Raw genomic sequence first — 24,179 nt, forward strand, 5'->3', positions numbered from 1 at the left:
GGATTTCCAGAGGGACCTTCCAACTGATTAGGAGCTTGTTTTGGTCTGCAGTAGTATTGATCAGATTACTTTACATCAAGGCTAGATCATGTTAGGACCCCCCATACTGCAAAACAGTAGGTAAGCAGCGCTCAAGGGAAATAAATCACAGATTAGCAATCACTACGGATAAATTTTTACCAAGTGAAATTCTTTTCTGCAATTCTTGCATGACCTTAATGCATAATGTAATGTAATTAATAGTGACAAAAAGGTACATTAAAGAAGATAATTTTATTTTTGAAAATCAAAGTGAATTATATGGATTGTTTATGTTAAATACTTTTTCAAAAATACATCTCTTCACTGTCAGTTAAATTGTTAGAATATTTTCTCCTTGCATACCAGAGTGATTACTTTCCTAAATATGCAGGCACTGTGTAAATTCAGGAGCTTTGTAAACATGTTCTTGATTAACTGAGGCAGCGTGCTTTGCATACTTCATCTAATTTCTATGTTCTGTACTAAAAAGTTGTCTCAACTCTTGCTGAGTTAAAAGTCCCTGAATAAGTTCAAGATGTGATCTGACAAATGCAAACTTTCCTGCTGAAATCAAAGCACTATGTAAAACACCCCCTAAGGCCTTTTTGTCTCATGTTTTCCTGTCACCTTTTGCTTACTAAACATACCAGACTTCGCATTTTTGTAAAATTATTAAGTATACGATCCAGTATAGCCTGCAATGCACCACAAACAAGAAAAATCAATAAGTTGTCATCTTTCAGGCTTACGCATCTTTTTCCATGTTTCCATTATAACCATTTACTGACCTATTTGCTGAGCTTCCACAAATGTATAATAAAACCTTTGTCATGTCATCTTTGTCAATCACTAAGGGATCCAGGCACAGAGATCTACTTGAAGTGAAGCAGATTTAATCCAAAGTAGCCAACTTACAAGAAAACAGGAACAACACAGACCACATGATTTCAACACAGGGGAATCAGACCACATGAAGCAAGGAGGCACATAATGGAGACTGAAGTAAATAATCAAAATACAAACTCAGATGAAACCTAAAATGCCCCAGGACCATAACAATCTCAACTTTTTCAATAAACATCAAAAAACATTTCATACAACTTTTCACAAGGATGTCTCTTTACATTTTTTCTCTCATCACTTAATAGTGATGGCTCTCTAATGGACTAAAATGACAGTATGCTATAATGACAAATAGCTAATGGACACCTTAGATGTCTGGCTTTCAAATGTGAAGAATATGAAAGTGATGGGGAAGGGAAAAGAATCTGGAAATGAAAACAGAAATAAACAGGAATATATTGAGAGTTGCAGTGTAAAGTCTCAGTAAGGTGTATAGTTGGTGACTCTATTCCTTTATTGTACCACCAAATTAAAGAATACAACAACTGAAAAATAATTTAGAGCTCACCTAAATTACTAAATTAAATTAAATACTTTCATGAAGAGTTTTAACTGTATTTTCTCTGGTAATGACACAGGCAAAAGCCTAATTTCCTTTTTGGTATATACTGACCTTAATTGTCATCTCCTGAATAAAAAACAAATAATAAAAAAAGTCCCTGAATAATTTCAGGGACTTTTGTTTCAAACAACAAAGTGTCATACTTTTAAAGCATGCAGAGGTGACAAAACTGACTTCAAATAAAAAAGACAAATAACTGAATAAATTTAAACCTATACTTTGATAAAATTAAGAACTATAAACAAACAAAATCAAGATGTCTCAAGCACCCGTTACATTACACAATAAACAGGAAAAAAACATCCTAAATGTAGGCTAGGGGAAAAAAATAACTATCTTGGTTTTGAATGAAGTCAAAGCAATGGGTTTTTCCATTAGGAAAAATGAGAAGTGCTCATTTCAGTCCTTGAGTTAGCAGACAGGTGCAAGTTTGACTACCTCCATAAACTCAAGAATTGTAGCATTATTTTGTTGTGAGTGCTAACTGAATGGGTAGGAGGGAAAAGTTCAGAAATTGTTCACTAATGAGAAAGAATGCTGACAACTGGAAAACAATAACGACCTTTACCTCTTCTTAGGACTGGAATGAATAAAAAATGTCAATATAACACAACAGAAAATCTCAGATTCCAGAAAACTTAGTTAGCCACACGGATTTTTGAAACAATGTCCCTTGGACAGATGAGCTCAACGTAGATATTTAGTCATGACGCACTTGTGGAAATGAAATAGTTAAATAAATTGCTATGCCTAGTATGAAAGTGGTAACAATGTTGTTATTCAGCCACAGAATCTGTTATTAAATCAACCATGACATGTACGCAAAATCACAATTGAAGCCATTGTGAGGCCATCTGCTGGACAGCTAAAGCTTGACCAAAATTGGCTCATTAACACTAGAATGATGCCACACATTCCCTCATCACTGTAACTACAGCTCAACAACAATTTGGTTGCATCTTCAGTAGTATTTGTAATGTAAGTGTTAATTAGACTTTCAGTAACTATAATGAAAAAATGCCTGATGTGGTCTGTTACAGTTTATGTTTATTATCTATTATGGATGCATTGTTTGATTGATTGCATATTGATGTAACATTTAATCAAATACATTTCAGTGGGTTTGTGTAGTTGTCATTTAAACTTTACAAGTGTTCTTGCTTTAACACATCTTGACAAAATTAAAATGTTCCCAACAGGCTCTAGGAAAATGTAGAAATGTGTTGAAAAAGTGTATGAATGATGTGTTCGATAAGGAACACATAAATGTTGCAGGACATTAATCCCGTCAGTCTGGAGTTAGGGAACACTGTGAGGTGGTTTAGATACACTACAAAAGTCAAAGTCTGCAAATTATCTCACATCTCTGAGCCCTCAAGGCCAACACAGTATTTGTTATCTTCAACTTCTTATTGATTATGCATGAGCATAATCACATCGCCTAGTTTTACCTGATATCCAAAGTGAGGTCATTTTTGTAAAGAAATTAATGACATTTCATATATAAAGCAATGTAATGCACTTAGAGAATAAAATAACTGTAAAACTGTTGCTTCAATAGTGTGTAATACAGTACACCACAACAGTACAACTGGGTTAATAATAAACAGAACAGAGTAAGGCAATGTCAAAGATAGCAGGAAAAGGGCATAAGTACCATCAGAGGAATGTCCCACTCCAAGCAGAACGCATTGCACAGGTGCACTTGTCCAGTCCAAACAAAAACATGGTTACGGTATAAAGACATTGACAAAATGTTTTAGAGACAGGTCAGCTGTCTTCCAAATACTCACATAGAGTCAAGGTCAGAGAAAATTTTTAGCCTGACATTAGAATAGTGATGAAGCGTAACGTCCTTTAGACGTCCAAGAATCGCTGGCACAAATGTATTATGGTTGCAGTGGCAATAAAAAAGAAGCCTTGGTAACTTTAAAAGATTAGACATTCATCCCATCCCCACTGCTGTGGGCAGCACTAATTTAATGATGAGCTCAGTTTCCAGTGGCAATGAAAGAGGCAGGTAAAATGATAAATGACAATTATTATCCTGTATATTATGATGATGAACGAGAAAGGAAAGCTGTGGCAAAATATATCAAATACATGTATGAAGATATGCAGTTAACTGACATCAACAATGGGTTGCTTTCTAAACTCCTGTAGGAACACTGCAAAAAGATAAAGTGATTGCACTTTGCAGTGATGTGCGGTGAGGTTCATAGCTGGTGAGGCACTGACTTAATCATATTCAGATTTACAAATATAGACCCCCTGCATGTTATTGTTTACATAAAGAAATTTTGCGCATGTGGGACAACGCTGGAGGTGCCAAAAGACAATTCTTTAACATGCCATGTACAGCTGCGCTGCTGCCGCAGAATAATTCAGTTAACTCAATTAAACAGGGACATGTAGATATTACTAATTTCCTGCTGTGCTTCACAGCAAAGGGAAAAATGTTAAAGTACAACTCGAAACAACTTCTTTCTCACTCTCTGCATCAGTGCAGCTACGCGCAGGCTCGTTGCCAGAGCAACTGACAACAGCGCAACAAAAATAAAAAGAGCAGAACATTCAGTCTGTTGCTGTAGTATGGTTTTAGGTTTAACATTTATTTTTCAATTATTAATAAGTGATTGATGTGGTACGAGGAGAAAACTATAAATATAATATCGCTGCACTTGACTTTACTGTACGGCTAGCTCGTTGTTACTGTCTCTTACTCTGCGTTTGTGGAGGTACAACGTTTGGGATCATGAGCGCCCCCTACCATGAGGTCAGAGAACTGCCTGCCTCGCCTCAAATCTGTTCTCTGCCGTTTCTGATCGCTCCTCCGCACACGAAACAGTTTACACACACAGTTGGTGACAAAAAAATACTGTACATTACATACATAAGCTAAATTATGGAAAATCAGTTCATGAATTAAATATTTATTAACCATTTTATTGGCGACGTACAGACAGGAGGAGAATGCTCCCATAGAATGACAGTCAGTGCAGTTAGCGAGAGGTTAATCAATCCCAGGTGAGTCTCAGCTTCCTGCTGCCTCACTGGCTTCACTTCCGACCATTTGAATGGGAAAATGCATAAATTTATTGATTTTGAAGAAAAAAATCAGCAGAATTGGTTAAGCTACATGAAAAATAGGTACTTTATGGTACAACCCACAGGGTGAAAATAGCAATATTATTATTTTCCTCCCCTAACCATACCTCACTGGTACTTTATTTTTTTTACTTTTTAATGTTAACTTTGTCGTAAAAATAGCCATGACAGCAAAATATCTGCATGGAATTCAATTAAAAAGTTAAGGAGTTTTAAAAGTCTTTGTCAAGTCACCGAAAACACATCTTGTTGACAAGTAATAAAAAAATTGCATGTATTAATAAATTTTACATGAAAATTTGGTGTATTCACTGACAATACATCACAGGTTGAGATGACAGCACAAATTTACAAAGTTTATGCTTTTAAAACTGAACGTATTGATTTTCTGATTGAATGTAAATGTTGATATTTGTAAACAGTGCTGCTATCTTGCCAGATCCCTCTTGAAAAAGAGATTTTAGATCTCAACAAGGTTTTTTATCTGGCAAAATAAAGGTTATTATAATTATTCTTAATTGATTGAATGTAAATGTTGATATTTGTAAACAGTGCTGCTATCTTGCCAGATCCCTCTTGAAAAAGAGATTTTAGATCTCAACAAGGTTTTTTATCTGGCAAAATAAAGGTTATTATAATTATTCTTAATTGATGAACAACCACAAAGAAGGATGCTGAGGAGATACTTTTCATGGGCAGGGTTAGGGAAACTAATCAAATCTGTTAGGATGGGGTGAATCTGGGGCAGAGCTGGAAATTTTAATGTACGTAGAGACTATTCATATAATCAGAATGAGCTTAAGCTACTTTACAAACAAGCTATTTTGCAGCAATAAAAGTCTCTAGAGGTCTATCTGTCTATGTAGTGAGTTAATTTTAACCTTCAAAAGTCACAGAGTAAAGAATATGAAAAAAAGAAAACGTAAAAGCAAATGAGACAGGAGTAAACTAAAATCTAGCAGGTGTGATGAAAGACAATTCCTTGGTGTCATTGATTATGTCCCAACGTCCAGCTAATGGCTCCCTGATATCAGAAAGATGACTGCAGACACATCGATTGGGATGTTAATTACCGTAATAAACTGAAAGACTCCGATGGTGTCTGTTATGATGACTATATCTATGACTGAACAAAAAATTATGACGGAATAATGATGACAGCGAAAGTGATATTGACAAACCCATGACATAGCCTGAAATATTTCATCAACTTAGCCTGCAAACATATATATATATATATATATATATATATATATATATATATATATATATAGAGAGAGAGAGAGAGAGAGAGAGAGAGTTGTAGCTCTTTTAAATAAAGAGTTACAACTAATTCTTACAACCTCTTTGCACCACATCTATCTGAAAATAAGATCACTCATTCAGCATCAATTTATTTTTGTTTCAACACTCAGTATTGTAACCCTTTAATCTTAAATCTGTTTGATATGTTCCTTTATAAGAATCCAAGTTTTTAATTGCTGACTGCAATTATTGATCAAGATTAGTTACAATAAAATACCCTAAATCTGAATGTCTACAAGTAAATATCATGTACAGATCAGTACAGAGATAAGCGCTTAAATAGAACTTTAATTAAAAAAGATTCTGCAATTTAAAAAAAAAAACAAAAAAAAACAAAAAAACATTTATATGCATATACTTAGCAGTCAGCTTTACTTGAAAAATTCCTATTACTCTGTTGGTAACTGTCATGTCTTTTCAATAATTGACATGCATTTTAACCCTAAAATCCTTTTTTGAATTGCTTTATTGCTGAAATGTAGTGTACTAAAAATATATTGTTCAATTCTAGCAACAGAGAATCATAATTACTGTTTTTGACTCAGTTCAGTCTTGAAAAGGAATGCAAATGTACAAATGCTATGAAAAAAACAAAAAACAAAACAAACATAACTGTAACTGGAAAACTAGCACAATTCAAATACTTCCTATTTGAGGATTTCATATTTTGTAAATCAGTAGATTTTGTTGTTTACCCATTTTATTGTTAGAACTGTCCAATAATTAAACTGCCTTTTTAAGGATCCATTTTCCTCCTTTTTTTTTCTTCTTTTTTTCTACATCCAGTTTCAAAGAAATTGTGTGGGATACTAAAACACAAATTATTTTCCAATAATTTTTCAGTCTGAGATTATGCAACCGAAATAAAAAAAATAATAAAAATAAATGAAGTATTACCTGAATCGGTAGAAAACAACAGTTCTGTAACTATGCTTTAATTTAGGTTTTACCCTTACAGGCTTTTTAATGTGAGGCTTTCCATTAAGGAGTGTTCACTTCATTACACTAAATCAACTTCTTGGAAAAACCAAAGAAAGATTTCCATCTTTTTGTACTTTATCAGAAAACAAAGTGCCTCAAATGTCCTTGGGCCAAAGAGAGATTTAACATAGTGCAATTCAAAGAACCAACTCAGATTGTAGGAACAATCTCATCAGCAGACAGGCCGTGATGACCAAAAGGGCAAATCATTACTCTCTTAGCTGATGCCGCAGGAAGCAGGAATCCTGCTACTGTGTTACAAAAGGTTGTAATAAAGATTTCAATTACCATTTTGCATTATAGCATTACATCAACATTAAAAATGAACAGAATCTGTAACCAAGTGGATGAGAAAAAGATGAATGGAAAAGGACTGCAGCATTGTTATCAGATCATTAGTGGCACCAATGAGTACTAACTCTGTGAAGCCATCTACCTTTTTGTCCAGCAAGGAATCATAATTATGATAGTAGAAAACTGGGTCACTAGTTTTTGAACAATACAGTAAAATCACCCTTCCATATCTTAGGTCACTAACTCAATTGGAATGTTACAAAATGTTTATTATTTGGGTAAAATGATTTCTTTCAAAACAATATAACTACCTTTCTGAACTGTATTTTGTTTATAGTTAGAGTGATATATATATATATATATATATATATATATATATATATATATATATATATATATATATATAAGAAGTTTTAATCCTGATCAATGTGCATGACGGGTATCTGCAGAGCCACGTGGGAAGATTAGCAGACGTATCATGAACAGGAGACAATGACAGCAAGATGAGCTATATCTTTTCATTCAGGTTAAAATTCAGTTTTAATTAGTTCCCCAAAACAATATATACAGCCTTTATGGAAGAATAATTTTCTATTGGCTAAAATGTATTCCATCCAAATGCAGTTCTATGATGTTGAATGTTCCAAATAACAATACCGCAATGATAATAAATTTGTCATATTGTTTTTTTTTTATATATTAAATTTCGAAATGAAAACATTTTAAATGTAATTTCTTTTTTTTTTTTTCCCTCGGCCACATTTGAAAAAGATGAAAGAATAATCTAACAAGCTGAATGAGACTAAAGATGAACCAAAAACATTTTTCTTGTGGCATTGCTGTTGAAATTTTCTTACAAATTTCATATGAAAGCCTTTTATATTCCCTTCAAATATCAAAAATTGAGTGCATTAGCATAAAATTGCATAAAAATGTTATTTTGTACCATGTTTCCAAGGTGATTTTGCAAAAGTGGAGTGCTATCTTTGAAATTTTCTTATGAGACAATTTTTTGAATCTAAATATTTAAAAAGCAAACAAACATGCATTTAAGTAACACATGTATAGTGAATGGGTAAGACTGAATGTTTATACTGAGAAAAACTTTTAACCAAGCTAAATGGAAAGGGATTTGTGTCAAAAAGTTTAATTCATAACTGACCTCCACCAACTTGTTGGCATGTTCACGGAACACCTGGGCATACTCCTTGACCTCCTTCTCATTCCCACTCTTAGCCGCTTCAATGAGCACCAGAAGGGGAACATTGGTCTCCAGGAAAGAGTCTGAGATGTGGTCCATCACTGCCTTCCTCAGCTACAACAAAGAGACAGAAAAGGAAAAAAGAGAGAACAGTCTACATTAGCAAATTAAATTTGGATCTGAGGATGTCTTACTTAACACAGTAAAGAATTTGATGTACGGTAGTAACAATGAAAAAGACGTAAATGGCATTGCAGAAGAGGTGTGTGAGTGTGTGTGTGCGTGTGTGTGTGAAAAAAGGACAGTTGTCAAAAGGAAGAGATGTAAAATGCTTGTAAGGTGATATTTTTCCCATAAAGACTTTTATAGTGGCAGACATTGTGACTTACATTCTTTGTTTATTGGATAATTTTGAAACAAACTGGCCAGGGACTGCTTGCTTTATTAGATGGTAAACGATCCTTTGTCTCAGTAGGTGCGATATCTGATGAAATGCCACAATAGCAATGCAGAAACAATTGAAAAAGGGAGTTATACATACGAGACCACCTCAAACAAAGTAAGAAAATAATTCCTACAGATTTAACAACTTTATTTTCTGATTACAGTCTACAGTAGCTTACTTATACATCGCTTTACTACAAATTGAAATACTCTGACCTATAGTCTACATTTAAAACCTAGTAATAATGTGGATACTACTGCCATTGGTGACCTTAGTTACACCAGTTCATACCACTGTAGGCTCTTATTTTAACTGCCTCTTTTTTAAGTGGTTTATTATTCGATTATCTGATATTAAACAAAAGTAATATTCAACAAACACAAAAACAGTAGAGGTGTCTCACATTCAGATTATATCTGAGCAACTTGTCTTCTCCTTCCTATCTGTTTTTGTTCTCTAGTTTTTACAAGATCATATGAAGAAGGAATAGGTTTAATTAAAAGGAAGGTTAGCAGAGTTAATTTACTTTAAGGCTCCTTCTATATGCAGACATTTCTGAGACCAGATTTTAAATTAAGAATTCAAGAAAGACAAAGAGAGCTCATATTTCAATAATATGAGTGTCTGTGTGTGTATATAACATACACACACGGACATACAGGCAACAATAAAGATGTCACATGCCAACTTTCAGTCACATATAAATCACAAGAATCCATTACAAGCTTAAGCTCAGTTGTCATCCTACACACATCAGTGGCCGAATCTGTGTTTACAGGGTCTGTGGGATTTAATCATAAATGCTATAATACCTATAAGTGAGTGATAATGTGGAGAATAGCGTTATTAATATCATACCGGATTTGTCCCCCTTCTAGATACAATTCAGAAAACTGGTGGGATTTTCCAATTTTTTTTTGTTATCAACTACTAAAAGCGGCGTTGACGTGTTTTCAAATAAACTAAACCCACTGTTCAGCTTTTCAACATGAGCTACATGAACGGTGTTGCAGTTATAAGACGCTTTTCTCTGTGTGTATTTACATAAATACACACATAAACTCCTCCTTTTCTATTTCAATGTGTGAAAAGTATAACCAGTAAAAGGAGAGGAGTCTACAAGTTCTTTAATATGCAAATATGTAAGACACCATATGAATTGCCTTCTCACTGGCATCAAAACTTGGAAAATCTGACATCAGAGTTTAAAGAAAACACATGACAGAGTAATGCCAGACTGAGGATGCTCCCAAAACAAATGTTACTCGTTATTTAAGAAAACAGCAGAAGGATAAGATCAGACAGATGTGGAAAAAGAAAATGCATGAAAGACAGCGCCATTATTGTTGTTGATTCTAGCACAGTTACTGTTTTCAGCAGGTGCAAAGAGAACCTCCACATAATTGTTTCTAATTATCTTCAGATATCTAAGCCACATATATTCATCACAATCTGAGGATTAAGAAATCTCCACACTAGAAATTGCTTACAAGAAACTCAGTTTTGTCAATTGTTTGCAAGTAGACGGGAGCTGTAAAAGTAACAGGAAATTTCAGTTTTTGAAAACGCCTAGGTCTTTTAATATAATTGTAAGAATGCTATATCTACTCAAGTGAAAGGAGGGATTAGCCAATTTATCAGTTACCAGTCCACCACTAGCTGAACATCTTAGCATGGTCAGAAATACTTTTGTCACAGATTTAAACTGTGTATCTTGAACTCTTTGAAAAATTAATTGCGGCCCCCAGATTCGTAAAAAAAAGAACAGACTGCATATTGCACGTTAGTGCAAATGTTCAGGAAATTGCACATGGAAGTAGTCATTGCTAGTACACGTTAAAGAAGTGATAAAATGATACCAGTCGCTGCATGGTCATGAATACCCAAATGTAAAACAGATTCTAATCGGGGATTTGAGTGGAGGGATGATACAGACAAGTGCTTTCCTGAGTTGCAGTCTCTCCTGCAGCATCAGCATTCTAATGCCCACACACCACTCCCACAGAAATCCATCTTCAATATTTCAGATCTCACCTCCCTCAATACTCCCCTCCCACTGTCTGTCCTCTAGCACTCCCTCTGTATTTCACTAACACTTAAAGGAAATAGAACTGGAATTCCAATATATAGCACAGGCTCTGCTCATTATAGGTTTGTGGGGAAGCTATTTGTCTCCATAGTCGAGCAGTGCCACAACAGCTCCAGCTTTTACAGTTGTGCCTTTTGCTTCATAGAAACATTTTGACAGAGAAATTTTGCAGGTGATGGTAATAAAATATGGCATAATGATCACACAACAAACAGGAAAGTGCTTTATAAATGCACCATTCATGTGCCATTAAATGTAATGGCAAAGCTATTAACTCGGTCAAAACCTTGTAATATTTAGTCTGTAATTTCCCCCCCTCCCAAAAAAAAAACAAAACAAAAAAAAATAACTCATTTTACACAGTCAAAATGGAAAATTTCAACTGTTTTGATAAGTGGATTTTCACAAAAGAGCCACAATCTAATTTAATAGATTTAAAAACTCCTTTCTACTTAGACCTTACTGCCTAAATAAGCAACCCAGCTCTATAATATATATTTGAGAGAAGAATAATCTTCTAGACAAACTTCAATGTGTTTTGACTTGTCAACTTCTGTGTAGGGTGTTTAATATAGTTACATATGTCAAATTATTTATGTTTTTGGTATGGTAGCATGTGAGTCCCAACTCCAACTCTGTCTGAATATTGTGACCAAACAATATTAAGTATCTGTATTGCAAAGCCTCGGTTCAGCTTCTATGCCCGTCTCTTAATAAACCTTTTTTTCCATGTCATGAATTATGTAATTTATTTCCATTATTTAGCTGTAAAATATCATGTAGGAATAATTAAAACCAACTAAAATGTCCTCTGCATTGCAAGTATATTCAGGCTGTTTGAACATTCATTCAGTTGAAATTATCACTGATAATAAATCTTTTAGTCTGTATTATATACTAAAATCTATAATACAGACATTAGTCTATATTATATATATATATATAATATATATATATACAGTTAACACTAAATAAATGTTATAGTACCATTGCTAAAATTTGTGCTATCAAGAGATGCACCGTGAAAAAATGAATAATGTACCATCAGACAAACAATAATGTCTGGCTGCTTCTGAATTTTTCTTAAAAAGGTCTTATTTAAACAAAACTTGATGGAGGAGAATATGTGCAGCTCACCCATACACAGGTCCTACATGTAATCTTCAAAGATAAGATTAGCACTCATTTTCCACATTTGGCTTTCAATGGGGGAATTGTTTGTATTTTGTAGGAACCTGCTCTCTCATGAAAGTGGAAGCCTAAAGGAGACTGTTGCCAACATCCACTATAATCAGCGTGACTCAAAAACAAAGAAATGCATTTGTGTTCAAAGGATTCTAAGAAATGTAGCCTGAATTATCATGAGTATACGCATGGATTCAGACATTACAGCATTACAGCTTCTCGACTTGTTTGGAGTTTGACAGCGCACTTCCAAATACAAAAAGAAAGGATCTGAGTTTGCAGGAAAACACTGTGGTGGATTTTTTGATGTTTACTGTCGCACTTCAGCTTCTGTTAGGTTTCACTTGAGGTTCAGAACACTTTGCGGTGGGTACTTTGGGGTCAGCTTGGGAAGGTTTCTTATTAAAATGTCAAGAGCAATCACAATGTAAGTGGCTGGACTCATGGCTGAGGGGAAGCAGCCTGTGCAAATCAAAAATTAAGTAATAGCTCTCATATGTGATATTTATCAAGAAGCAAAGGACAATGTGTGAAAGGAAAAAGGCAAAGGGACCGGAGGAAAGAGGAACTGTTTCTGTGACCATAAACAGAAAAAATACCTGGTAAAATTCATCCCAGTGCCTTAATTTGAACAGAGCATGAAATTAAAGAGAACTCCAGTATTCCAACGTTTTTCTAACGATTTTTGAATACGGGGTAAAAAGTTTTTAAAAATTCAGTCTGTAGAAAAACATTAACAGGCTGATATCCATCTGTTTCTCCTTAAGAGATGTGCAGCCAGATTTTAATGATTCTAAAAGTAAAATATTTCAATGCCTAAAAAAGAAAATTTAGAATGATAAGTAAATATGTTATTAGTTTCATGGTAAGTTGGATCTTTGGTCTTAAGAAGGTACTTTGAGCAGGGTTTCAAAAGAGAAATGGTAGTATTCAAATATCCAATTCATTAACACCATTTAGTCACAGAAATTGTAACTACACTAGCTTATCAGTTGGATTGGACTTCATGAGACAGATTTAGCTTGAGCTAAATCCAACAGACAAGCTCTCAGTTCTCAGATCTGTCGGTTGGGACCCAATCACAAAGCTATCACAATTTTTCTAGGTTCTTACATATCAGCTTTGAGGACAAAATGTCTACTCCCTGACAATCAGTCTTGTTTCACGTTTCAGTGGTCATAACGTTATGCCTAGTTGGTGTGTAAACACCGGAAGATACAAGTAATGCAGTTGTAGGTGCTTTTTTAGAAAAAATAGAAACAAGTGATAATGATAAAAAGGACTGTGTGAGAAAAGAGCAGCATTCTCAAGATTCATTCTTGTATTTTCTAAATTAGTTTAATACCTTAATCAAAGCACCGTTGTTTAAAAAAAAAAGGACTGTTTGTTTAGCAAAAAAAAAAAACCCAAAAAAACCACATCCAACATAAAATATTGGATAATAAGTTTGAGCAAAACCTTTTTTGAAAAGAGGAAAAATGATTTCTACCACAAAGAAGTTTCTGACAGGACTGCGGTCTCAAAGCGAGTCTATCATTGTGGAATCCTTTGAATAAGAGCAAATAAATACTTTATGTCCTTGCAAAAATTATTTCGCTCCAAAAATGTAATCTGTATAAAAGTATGCTTAAATAGGAAATAGGAAAATATCGAGCCGTGTAACTGTGTTGCAGCACCAACCAATATTAAAACAGTTTCTTAAAGGTTTTGTTTCGGTTTAGTGTTTTTAAATTATCTTCTAAAGAAAGCATAACAGTTTTATTAGCTGCAAAACCAGTTTGTTAAAAAAGGACTGAAAAAAATATATAAAAGTAGGTAGATTTAGTTTGCATAAAACAGTTCCAGCTCAGAAGATTTGGGACAGCTGTTTCTCCTTAACAGCAAACCCTCAACAATTAAAAAACAGCTGCACTAATCAACAAACTAATGGCAGAAACTGAAATGATTCCAGGATCTTTAAGCAGAAAGAGAGGAAGTGACAGAGAGACTAAAATAACATATGGGCCAGACTTTGTGAGGCAGTTATGCCATAGGGAATCCAGGAATCAGCCATCAGTCAGAACACAGCCTAAAGAGATCACTTGACAGATATATTCATTATAGACAAGATGACAGGGGGTACAACACATGGCTCATTTCAGAGAGCTTTGTTAGACCAGAGTTTGCATGAATACTAATTAAAGGCAAAAAACATTTACATATCGTCACTAATGCTGTGCAACAGGGTCCTGCTATATATTTTCTTTCTGTTCCTCCTTATATATCCACATTTGGCTATCAAGTCCATAGTCAAGCCTTTTATTTTTACTTGTATAAAGCATGGCATCATCTTTCTGATAGCAGTATTGTTGCTTGCAGGCATAATAAAACCCATCAATTTTCAATGCATGTATTTTTTATGGGGTTGCAGAGGGCTGTCACTGAGTTAGAGCAGGGTAACATCATATAGTCCATTACTGAGCTTACACAGAGAAACACAATCATGTGAGTGCACAATCCCTCCTGTAGTCAATTTGGAATAACTAATTAAACTGACGTGCATATCTCTGGACTGTGATAGCAAACTAAAGCACCTGGAAGCAACCAATGCATTCAAATAAGGGAAGCTATATATTGAGATCTGACTAGAGTAATAACTAAGAATTCAATATGTAAAAGTTCAATGTTTCATGGTAGTTAATCAAATTGGTTTTGCATTTACATAATTAAAAATACAGTTAAAATAACTTTCGGCCTCAAAAGCTATTTGTGACAAAAAAAAAATGTTATCACTTAATCTGGGAAGGTTTTCTATTTCTTTGGTTGATGGAGATGGATTGCTTTTGGAGATAATATTAAGAAATCCAGAACTTTGCAGATATCTGGTATTTAAATTCCTGTAGTCAAAAACTTTTAATTTAAAGTTTCATTTTTGAATTTGTTTTGTAAAGCTACATTAAGACAGTTCAAAATCTTTAAAACAACTCAATATCCACATCTTAGAAACACCTACCTTGTCTTATCATGTAGGTAATGTGTTCATTCAAGTCCATTGTCTTAAAAATGCATTCATGTTTATCATATCCAGTAACAAATTTAAAAACATTATTGGCAATTTCATTCTCTGTGGTTATTTTTAGCCATTAATGACATAGATAAATTTAGACAATTCTAGTGATGTAAAACCATTCAGGCTTGTTATGTTCATAAATCAGCTGAGCTGTAAAAATGTCCAGAACAACTGCCAGTTTGGAATGCTAATTTTCAAGCTTCGGTTGATGGGCTAATTAATGTGTTAAAGAATGCTAGGTTTACTCATTAGCTTGCTTTGACATTTAACATCTCTAATCTGTTACGACAGCTCACAGTCAATGCACAGTTAATGTTATGCTAAATTCTGGTTGTTATTAAATGTGCTAATGGGGTTCTCTTCGGAGGAACACCCATTTTCTAAACAACTAAAACATTTATAACAAATTATGACCTCAGTTTTATTGAACTCAAGACCTTGTGGTGTGGTGAAAAGTGATCATCAATTTAAAAAATTTGATGAAAAGCAACTTGTGACTTTTACACTATCATCTCAAGGTATTCAATTTTCCCTAAAAACGGCAATAATGGTTGTAAATTATACTTTGTAAGGATCATATAGTACAAGTCTGTTTAGCCACTGCTTAAACAACCTGTACAACATCAATATTGCTTTCATAAATAATGTCAAAATTATAATACTGATATGCTTTGGGGACAATTAAGAGGATAGATATTAGAAGAGACAAGATAGTTTAATTTAAGAGAAATGCATCAAATGCCGACCAGATACTGACTATATTGTTTCAAGTAAATGAAATGGGGGTGTATTATTTGCCACCCATCATATGCCACAGTCACGTGTTACTCTTAAGCCCTATTCTACTGCTATTATGACACACATTGGTGTGTGAATCATTTAGATAAAAATCATCCTCAGAGTCGGATTTTATTTTCTGTGGTGTAATGGTTTTATTTTCCTTATTTTTTGAAAACCTCTTATATAGTTTATTGGGTTTTTTTTTTTTTTTTTTAGCATTTTCAAGCTAAAGGGAAGAAAGTGCTGTATAAAAGGAGGTGCACATTGACTGATTTTACTATTTACTATCACATGTGCAAAAAGAAGGAAATAAAATCAGTTCTGATTAAATTTATTGGCTATGTTCTGGTTGCTTGATGTGGCAATATATTCCAACCAGCTGTCTGTGTAGACCTTGGCGTGACAAACTGTACAATTAGCTTTTTTTTATTTTCTTTATAAAGGCTGATATGAAAATGTGACATTTTTACTTCAATATTCTGTGGTTGATATTGGCCCATGGGATAAACAAAAATATTTTGATCAATTTCTTTGTAAAAACTCTCTGGAGGTTATTAAACTACAGCAAAACAAAGTGGATAGGGAAAATTATTGCAAAGGTTTAACTCCAGCTGTTTTGCCAACTTTCTTTCATCAAAATCAGACAGAGAAAGAGGAAGGAGGTTAGAGAAAGCAACAAGGCTCCCCAGGCAGGATTCTGAACTCTTATTTCTGGTTAGCTCCCTATTTCTGTGTCTTTTCAATCAAAGCATGGCAAGCCATAAACCTTTGTGTCAACTTTATCTCTTTGAGGTGCAAGACTTAATTTACTTATTTAATGTAATATTGGTCCATATTTGTGCAGATGTGGGTGCGTGCATGTGTGTGTGTGTGAGCGTGTGGGTGGGTAGGTTAGAACAGCCTAAAAAATAGAGAACTATTCTCGAGAGTAGTGATTGTACTTTCACACTTCAGCTATCATTGCCTTCATACATTTTTAAATGCCTTCCATTTCTTCATTTGCAATTGTCTTGTCAAAATCCTTTTTTTTCTCCATTTCTCAAGGCAACACATGCTTTTATTTCTGAACGTTTTTTTTTTCTTCTAAAATACTAATACATTTAATCAATCTTGCTATTTTAATACTTGAATTTTTTTTAATCCGTGTTCTACGTGATCCTAATGGAACAGGCACATTCGTGGAGAATATTTATGCATTGCTGGTACCAGACGTACAACTGGGTAGCAGAGGGTCACCTGCTGTTAAAAGACTGGTAAGGCAAAAGGAGAGGAGACTTATGGAAATCAAGTCAGAGGAAAGCTTTTGGTCTAGATGTGATCTTGTCTGGTCTTTGCATTTCATGGATTGTTTTTCTGTCACTGGGGCTGTATGGTGCTTGTTGCACTTGAGAGAGCTTGTTGTCATCCTATGAAAATTTCAGTGGGTTACTCTGTTGAGAGGCACAGACCAACAGTCACCTGCTATCATGTAACTCTACACAAGAGAGCAACAAAAATACCTTCAGGAGTTTTAGTTTTACTTTATTCTTTCCAGTGTCTTCTAAAGTATGTCACTAACCTTGTCACATTTTTTCATGTTACAAGTACAGACTTCCATAATTATTTAGATTTTATTTTACACTTACAAAGTGCACAACTAAGAAGTGAAATTATTTTATTTTCCTTTAAATAAAATCTAGTGCAACCAAATGTCTTCAGATTTGGTTGTAAACAGCTGTGTGTAATTTAATCTTTGCCTCAGATGAGACCAAAATTACATTTATTTTGTCTGTAGTAGAAAAGTACTGCCCCAAATCATCATGAAATCACCATCCCAGTTTTATTGGCAGTGAAACTTGCTATTGGCAGCACCATACAGCACACATGTTGTTTTTCTGCTGTAACAATGGGAGGACATGATTAGAATCAGCATAACCCTTAACATAAAAGCATATATATGTGTTAGTATGTCACAGTCAAAGTTCAGATCTGTATTCGCTTGAAAATCTGTTTCAAGCAATGGGAACTGATGTTCTTATACGCTTTTCAACCATTCTGACTAAAGTTGAGCTAGCTTCCAAAGAAGACCAGGCAAAAATGTCAGTCTGTAGGTGTGTAAAGCTGGTTAGAAACACAACCCAAAAACTCTGCAAAAAAAGAAAATAAATTTTAACCATGTGTTCTTTTCCTTTCACTTCACAGCTATATGCTACATTGAATTCTAGTAGGATGACAAAATACAAATAAGTTTAAGGAATAGCAATGCTTTTGCCTGGTCCAGTAAATGTTCTCCAGCATGTGTTATTATTAACGCAAGAATAACAACAAGAGGGTCAAGCTGGAAGTCAAAGGAGTTTAGTTAAACACTTGAGCTTTACTCTTTGAATGAAAAATATACAAGTGAGGCATGCTGAAATTAAAATAAATTCCCTTTTACATTTAAGAAATGTAAATATTGCCATTCAACCCTTTTCCCAGACATGATGGCACAGCAAAGTTTTTCACAAATACAGAATGAAGGCATGATCGAGCAGAACCCTTGACAGCTTCTGAATTTGTCCTGGATAACAGACAGCTTAGAATTGTCTCGTGTGTGTACACATCAGCATGAGAGAGAAAACAACACGCCGTGTCTCCAGCGGTGTTGTCACAAGCCTTGCTTGGTCTTACCTGCTCCCATTTCACAAATGTTGCCTGTCATTTGGGCTTGTTTGCAACGTGATTTCTCCTTTCGCTGAGGAGATCATGGAACGTAAATTCTCAGAACAACTGCGCTCCTCCCCTCAGGATGTGCTGGTGTCTCTACACTGACTCGCTAAACACAACACGTGTCTTGTTGACATAATTACAGTATCACAGCTCAATGTAACGCCTGCATGTGCATTGTGAGTTTACCCTCTCATGTTAACTGGAAGCTTAAACACACCGCCCATTCTGTCAAGCCTACCCCTGAGTCAATAGAGCATCTTGTCAGAGTGAATACCGCCTGCCAGCCCATCAAACGGTCCCCTCCAAATACCCCAACAGCAAAGCCAGTGCAATTTTCCCACCTGGAAGGATTTGACCGTCTTCAGAGTTTCAAAGAAACTAAATCTTTTGGGGCTCAAATATAAGGATGCCAAAAGTGTCACAATACAGTGACTAACCATGGCACAAACTATACAATATAAATGAAATTGAAAATAAACATAAATACATACATTTACAGCTGCATATTTAAATGTCAAAATTGTTTTAATTACACAAATTAATAACTACATTCATTCTATGGAAAAAAATACTACAGAATTATTTCAGTATATTTTATGTTTAGAATTATTTTAGATTTTTTGTGCAAAATAAATTAACAAGCAACTGGTACAGAGGCTCGACAAGTGAACAATACTACCAGATTGAGGAATCGGTGATTTACAGGGGTGTGAAACTATCATAGCATTTAATAAAAAAACCAACAACTTCCCACTGACAGCATGTACTTGGTAATGTGATGGTCTGGGACTACCTTTCTGCTTCAGGACCTGGACAACTTTCTGTAATTGACGGCACAATTTCTACCAGAAAATCTAGAAGGATGTCTGAAGGAGTCAGTTTGCAACCTGAGGCTCGAGTGTATTTGGACAGGAAATTAGTGTGAAACACAACAGCAACTCTACCGCTGAACAAATCAAAAATTAAATGAAGCTGTTAAAGTTGTTTATTCAGTCACTAAAGTCAAATTGGACTCATGACAGTCATGTTAAAAAATACTTTTCATTAAGCACATTTCTGTATTAAATATGTCTTTAATGGTCTGATGCAATATTCTAATTTTAAATGTCATGTTTTCATTACCTGTAAGTGAAAAGGATAATAAAACACCCATGTGTGTGTAATTAAACTACATAATGTGTCTCAGTTAGAGATAAAGTTCCCATAATAAATGGAATTTTCATTAGTATTCTAATTTATGTAAACATTTTTGATTACTACTCTTGATGCTAATGCAGAGTAAAGACAGATGTGATTTCAAGACACTATGAACTCACCTGTCGACGTAGATCCCTGGTCTTTTTGGTCATTTTGTCAATGGCTGAGTTCAGCGGATCCCCTTTTTCTTTTCTTCCAGTCTGTAAAGGAATGGAAAACACAATGTTAATGCTCTGACAGTACATTCAGTATGACATAATATCTTTTCAGGTGTATTTGGGGCTGTTTAGAGCAGATTTTGAACATTAAAAATAACATTTTCTGAGAGACTGCGCTGACGTCTAACGTGTTTTGTAGACCAAGAAATTCTGACAGAACTGTTACCGATGTTACCTAGCAACTAGGCAATCTGGCAAGTATCAATTTAGTTGCCTCCAATTTCCCTTTGTGCTGCACTTCCTGTCAATGCCAACTCCAACCGATGGCTTTAGGATGGTGCAGACTACCACATGGTTCACCTGATACACACAGAGACGCAAGCTGCTGCTTTTCACTTGACAGTAGGGAGTTTTTCAGGGCAAGCAGCCTAGCTTCCACCATCCCTAGTTTCCCCTCCTCTGGTGATAACAAGCACAGGAACCAAAACAGTGGGAGTCACTGTTGGTTACTGGTAGGAGTTCCTATGACAGGGTCTTTTCTGTGACTCGCACAAAAATACTCTCAATCAGTTTGTTGCAAAGTCTGGCCGAAGAAGAGGGTTCACTTTCAGCTAATTAGACTTAACATTTCTGCTCAGGAACCATGAAGAGCGAAGCTTCACTTTTACTATCTTACTCAGGATGACAGCTTAGCTTTGAGGTTAAAAAGACAGTGTCAGTATCTCATTGCAGACTATGCTAAATGCAAATATTTCGAACAGAGGAGAAAGTATTTTTAGCCAGCGCAAATTGATAAAAATATTCAAAGAATTCTGAATGTACTGTTTACAATAGACTTCCACCCCATAGATTAACACATTTGAATTCCAGTGCACTCCAAAGCTATTCAGAACCTTTAACCTTTGATATATATATGTTTTTAATTACAAATGAAAATCTGAATAGGGTGTGTTGCATTTTTGCAACACCCCTTCATGGATTATATAAAACATCAGGGAGCTGTACTGTTGCATGCTGAACAAATGACATGATTTGTGATAAATACATATTAAACTATTGCATGCATGTAGTTGTATTCTTCCAGTGTTTTCCAGAAACACCTTGATTCGTTCCTAGACATTTTCTGCTTCATTTATCAAAAGAATACTACCACATCTATTCCTAATAAAAGCAGGAAAAAAAAAGTCACAAGATAATGCACAGGCATTACACATCTTGCCATTCACATCTCGTTTTCCCCTTCACTCTTTTTCCTAAATCTAATCAAGTTAATGAGGAATCCCCATTACACCAGTGCAAGTGAGAGACTGGGACAGTAACAGAAATTGCTCTTTAAAAGTGAGGAATGATCTTTGTTTACTGCTCCGTTGGATAGCTCTCCCTCTAGTCCTCTCACTAAGCTGCTGTTTCGAGTCTCAAGCCATCACATTTCAAACTGAAAGTCTATAAATAATCACTCATGTTAATGGCTTTTTACTCTTATTTTGACAACTGACAAATGGAAAACTGTGGCTCATCTCTCTCATGAAGGATCAATTCCTGCACATCAAAATATCAATAATGGAAGAAAAAAAAAAAGATGTAGCCAAATTCTTGACATAGCTGCAGTTTCTTTCATTAGCTTCAAGTTATAAAAATGAAGAAGGTTGAGCACCAGATTGTAAGGTAAAGACATTCTCTGTTGCCACATTTCCAGCATACAAATTTATTTGCATTGTTGCCAGGCAACTATCCGACTCTTTTCAGCGGTTTACCACAAAAGCAAGCATTCAAATTGCTCATCTGGTTTTGAAGAGAAAAGTACACCTGGTAACACCCTTTCTCTTCAGCCAAAGTCTGCCTCGCATGACGAAACACTGAGACACACTGACCACTCAGAGAAAGAGTAAAAGAGCTATTTAGTCTTTATCGTGTTTAATGAGACACCAAATGTGCTGACTTATCTCTGTGTTACTGCACAATTGTTCTGCCCTTTTGATAACTGAGTGGAACAGAATGCCTCGTATCCGTGTGTCACCGATAACTAAATGAGCTCACATCAAATGAACAGTCACGGTAAACTGTCCTCAAGCCCCCCTGAGGTTAAAACAGCTTCTTTTAATGTCTTGGTCACAATCAGCTTGTAAAAATAACAGCTCTCTCATTAGTTATGCATATCCCTTCCATCACAAACAGATAGTAGCACAGAGAGGACCACCACTGTGAACTACAACCTGTTGATGGTGGAAATGTTCTCTCTTCTTTTTTTATCTGCAGTAATTATGGTGGCACAAAATTAAGAGACATAGAATGTTTTTGAAGTTAACAGAAACCTGCTTCTATAGTTTGCATGTTTCTCCTGTTTGACTTTGTAAAAATCTTGTGGAAAGTGCAAATAGACATTTTACTCATTTTGAACTGTTCTCAGATCAGCAAGTACATCGAAGCGTCATGAGAATGCAAACGTATAAGGTCTGTAACGGTGAAGAACTGATTTTTGAGAAGATAAAGCCATAAAAAGGGATAAGTTTTCTGTTTCCTTATAATTTATTGCTAGATTGCCCTTGGCTGAGGCTCATATAGCATTTTTATCCACGTGGATTTTAAACATTACAGTCAGAATGAATTATTTATCTTCCAGCTCACACTATAGTTAGTCACTGCTTCTGCTAAAAAGCAATGTCACAATGCAGTCATTTGTTGTGGGGCAATGCAGTAAGCTGAAAGGAAGAAAACCGACATGCATATAGCTTGACCAATGTGCTTTGAGCTTCAGGGTCAAATTCAGCACCAAACCCCATCCAACTCCTAACAGTCTCTTGTATTTCCAGGAGGTTTTCTCACATATTTTCAAGTGTAATCTTGACATATCGGGTCAGGCTTTTAGCCAGGTGTTAAATGACATATAAGGAGGAAAAGGAAATGGAGGCAGAAATATGTTACCTTGCATTATGTTAGCTTCCACACTCACACCAGCACACCCGCTTTGATGTTCAGACTGGCTTTACAATGCCAAAGTAGAAAAGTAGAGGACATAACATTAGTCATTGTGTTGCCTTAAGAGCCTAATGTGTCATTAAGGCTCTTGTGGGACAAACAGGATTACAGATGCTCTCAGCCCATATTAATTGTAATAAAGGTAAATGGGGTGGGGGGATGTTTAATGGAAGCTTCCTCTGGAAAGTTCCTGCATTTTCAAAATGATGCAAAACAGGAAAAAAAAAATGGTATAATTTTTTATTATAGAAATTACTTCAAAGATTTTACTTTCTATGTGGTAAACAAACCAAGTATGTTCATGTTTTCTTTTATTTATTCTAAAAAAAAAAGAATCAAGAAGTGGAATTTAAATTTTCCGTCTTATTTGCAAAACCTCTTTAATTTGAGCTAAGAAGATTAAAACAGCATAGATGTCAGACTGAGGGGATAAAACCCTGTACTTATTTTTAGCTCCCACTATGTAGTATTAATATTTCTTCTTTTTTTTTTTTTTTACATTTTCTTTATCTCCAATCTTTGAAATACATACTTTTCACAGTTAAAAAAGTAAATACGATTGTGTTTAGAAGTAACTATGCTTTCAGAGAACTATAATTACTTTTTTGAATTTATATTTCAAGTACATTCATTATGGGATGAATAATGTATTGCTCATTCTGGGTTTTCACCCTATTAAACCATCCATGCCTCAATTCACCATTAGAAATTTTGCATAAAAAGCTGTGCACAGTGATGATTCATAGGTTAGTCAGTGTGTCAATCTCACATTAAGGTCAAATATTTACAAACTAAAATGTCTCATTTGTCCTTGCAAATGCAGGTACTTATTGTATAAATTACAATATTAAAGAGTTCATTTATTTCGGTAAATTATATATAAAAAATATATTTTAGAATTGCTTTTGACAGACTATTTCCAGTAATGGGAGTAAATATGGCTTACAGAAAAAATTACATTTCTCAAAAAGCAGAGTATTACATAAGAGCAATAAAAATTACTTATTTATTAAATAAATGTTACACTATGGCCATGTTTTGTCTTACACAATTGAAGGAAAAACCCCTAACTTCACAGTTTCTTAGCATGATGATAAGCTACAAAAGCTTGACACTAAAGAAGCAGATGGCTCACAGAGTAATTCTGCAAAACTAGGATGGAAAAGTTTAGTGGAAGGAAAAACAAGAGTGGGTTAATGACAGAGGTAACTGCAAGCTTGAGAGGTGTGAAAAAGTC

General features: G+C 34.8%; 1 protein-coding gene across 4 annotated transcripts in view; it reads right to left on the minus strand.

Moving 5' to 3' along the window:
* The window catches only part of ctnna2 (catenin (cadherin-associated protein), alpha 2), a 298,746-nt gene that overhangs the window by 82,505 nt on the left and 192,062 nt on the right, over positions 1 to 24,179 (minus strand). For all 4 annotated transcript variants that reach the window (XM_044113695.1, XM_044113696.1, XM_044113697.1 and 1 more), the window contains 2 exons: positions 19,928 to 20,008; positions 8,337 to 8,489 (listed from right to left, as the gene is read on the minus strand). In XM_044113695.1, the coding sequence (XP_043969630.1) occupies positions 8,337 to 8,489; positions 19,928 to 20,008 (234 nt within the window). The remainder of the gene's footprint in view (positions 1 to 8,336; positions 8,490 to 19,927; positions 20,009 to 24,179) is intronic.

Source organism: Gambusia affinis, linkage group LG04 (assembly GCF_019740435.1).
Source record: "Gambusia affinis linkage group LG04, SWU_Gaff_1.0, whole genome shotgun sequence".
In the NCBI taxonomy this organism is placed as follows: domain Eukaryota; kingdom Metazoa; phylum Chordata; class Actinopteri; order Cyprinodontiformes; family Poeciliidae; genus Gambusia; species Gambusia affinis.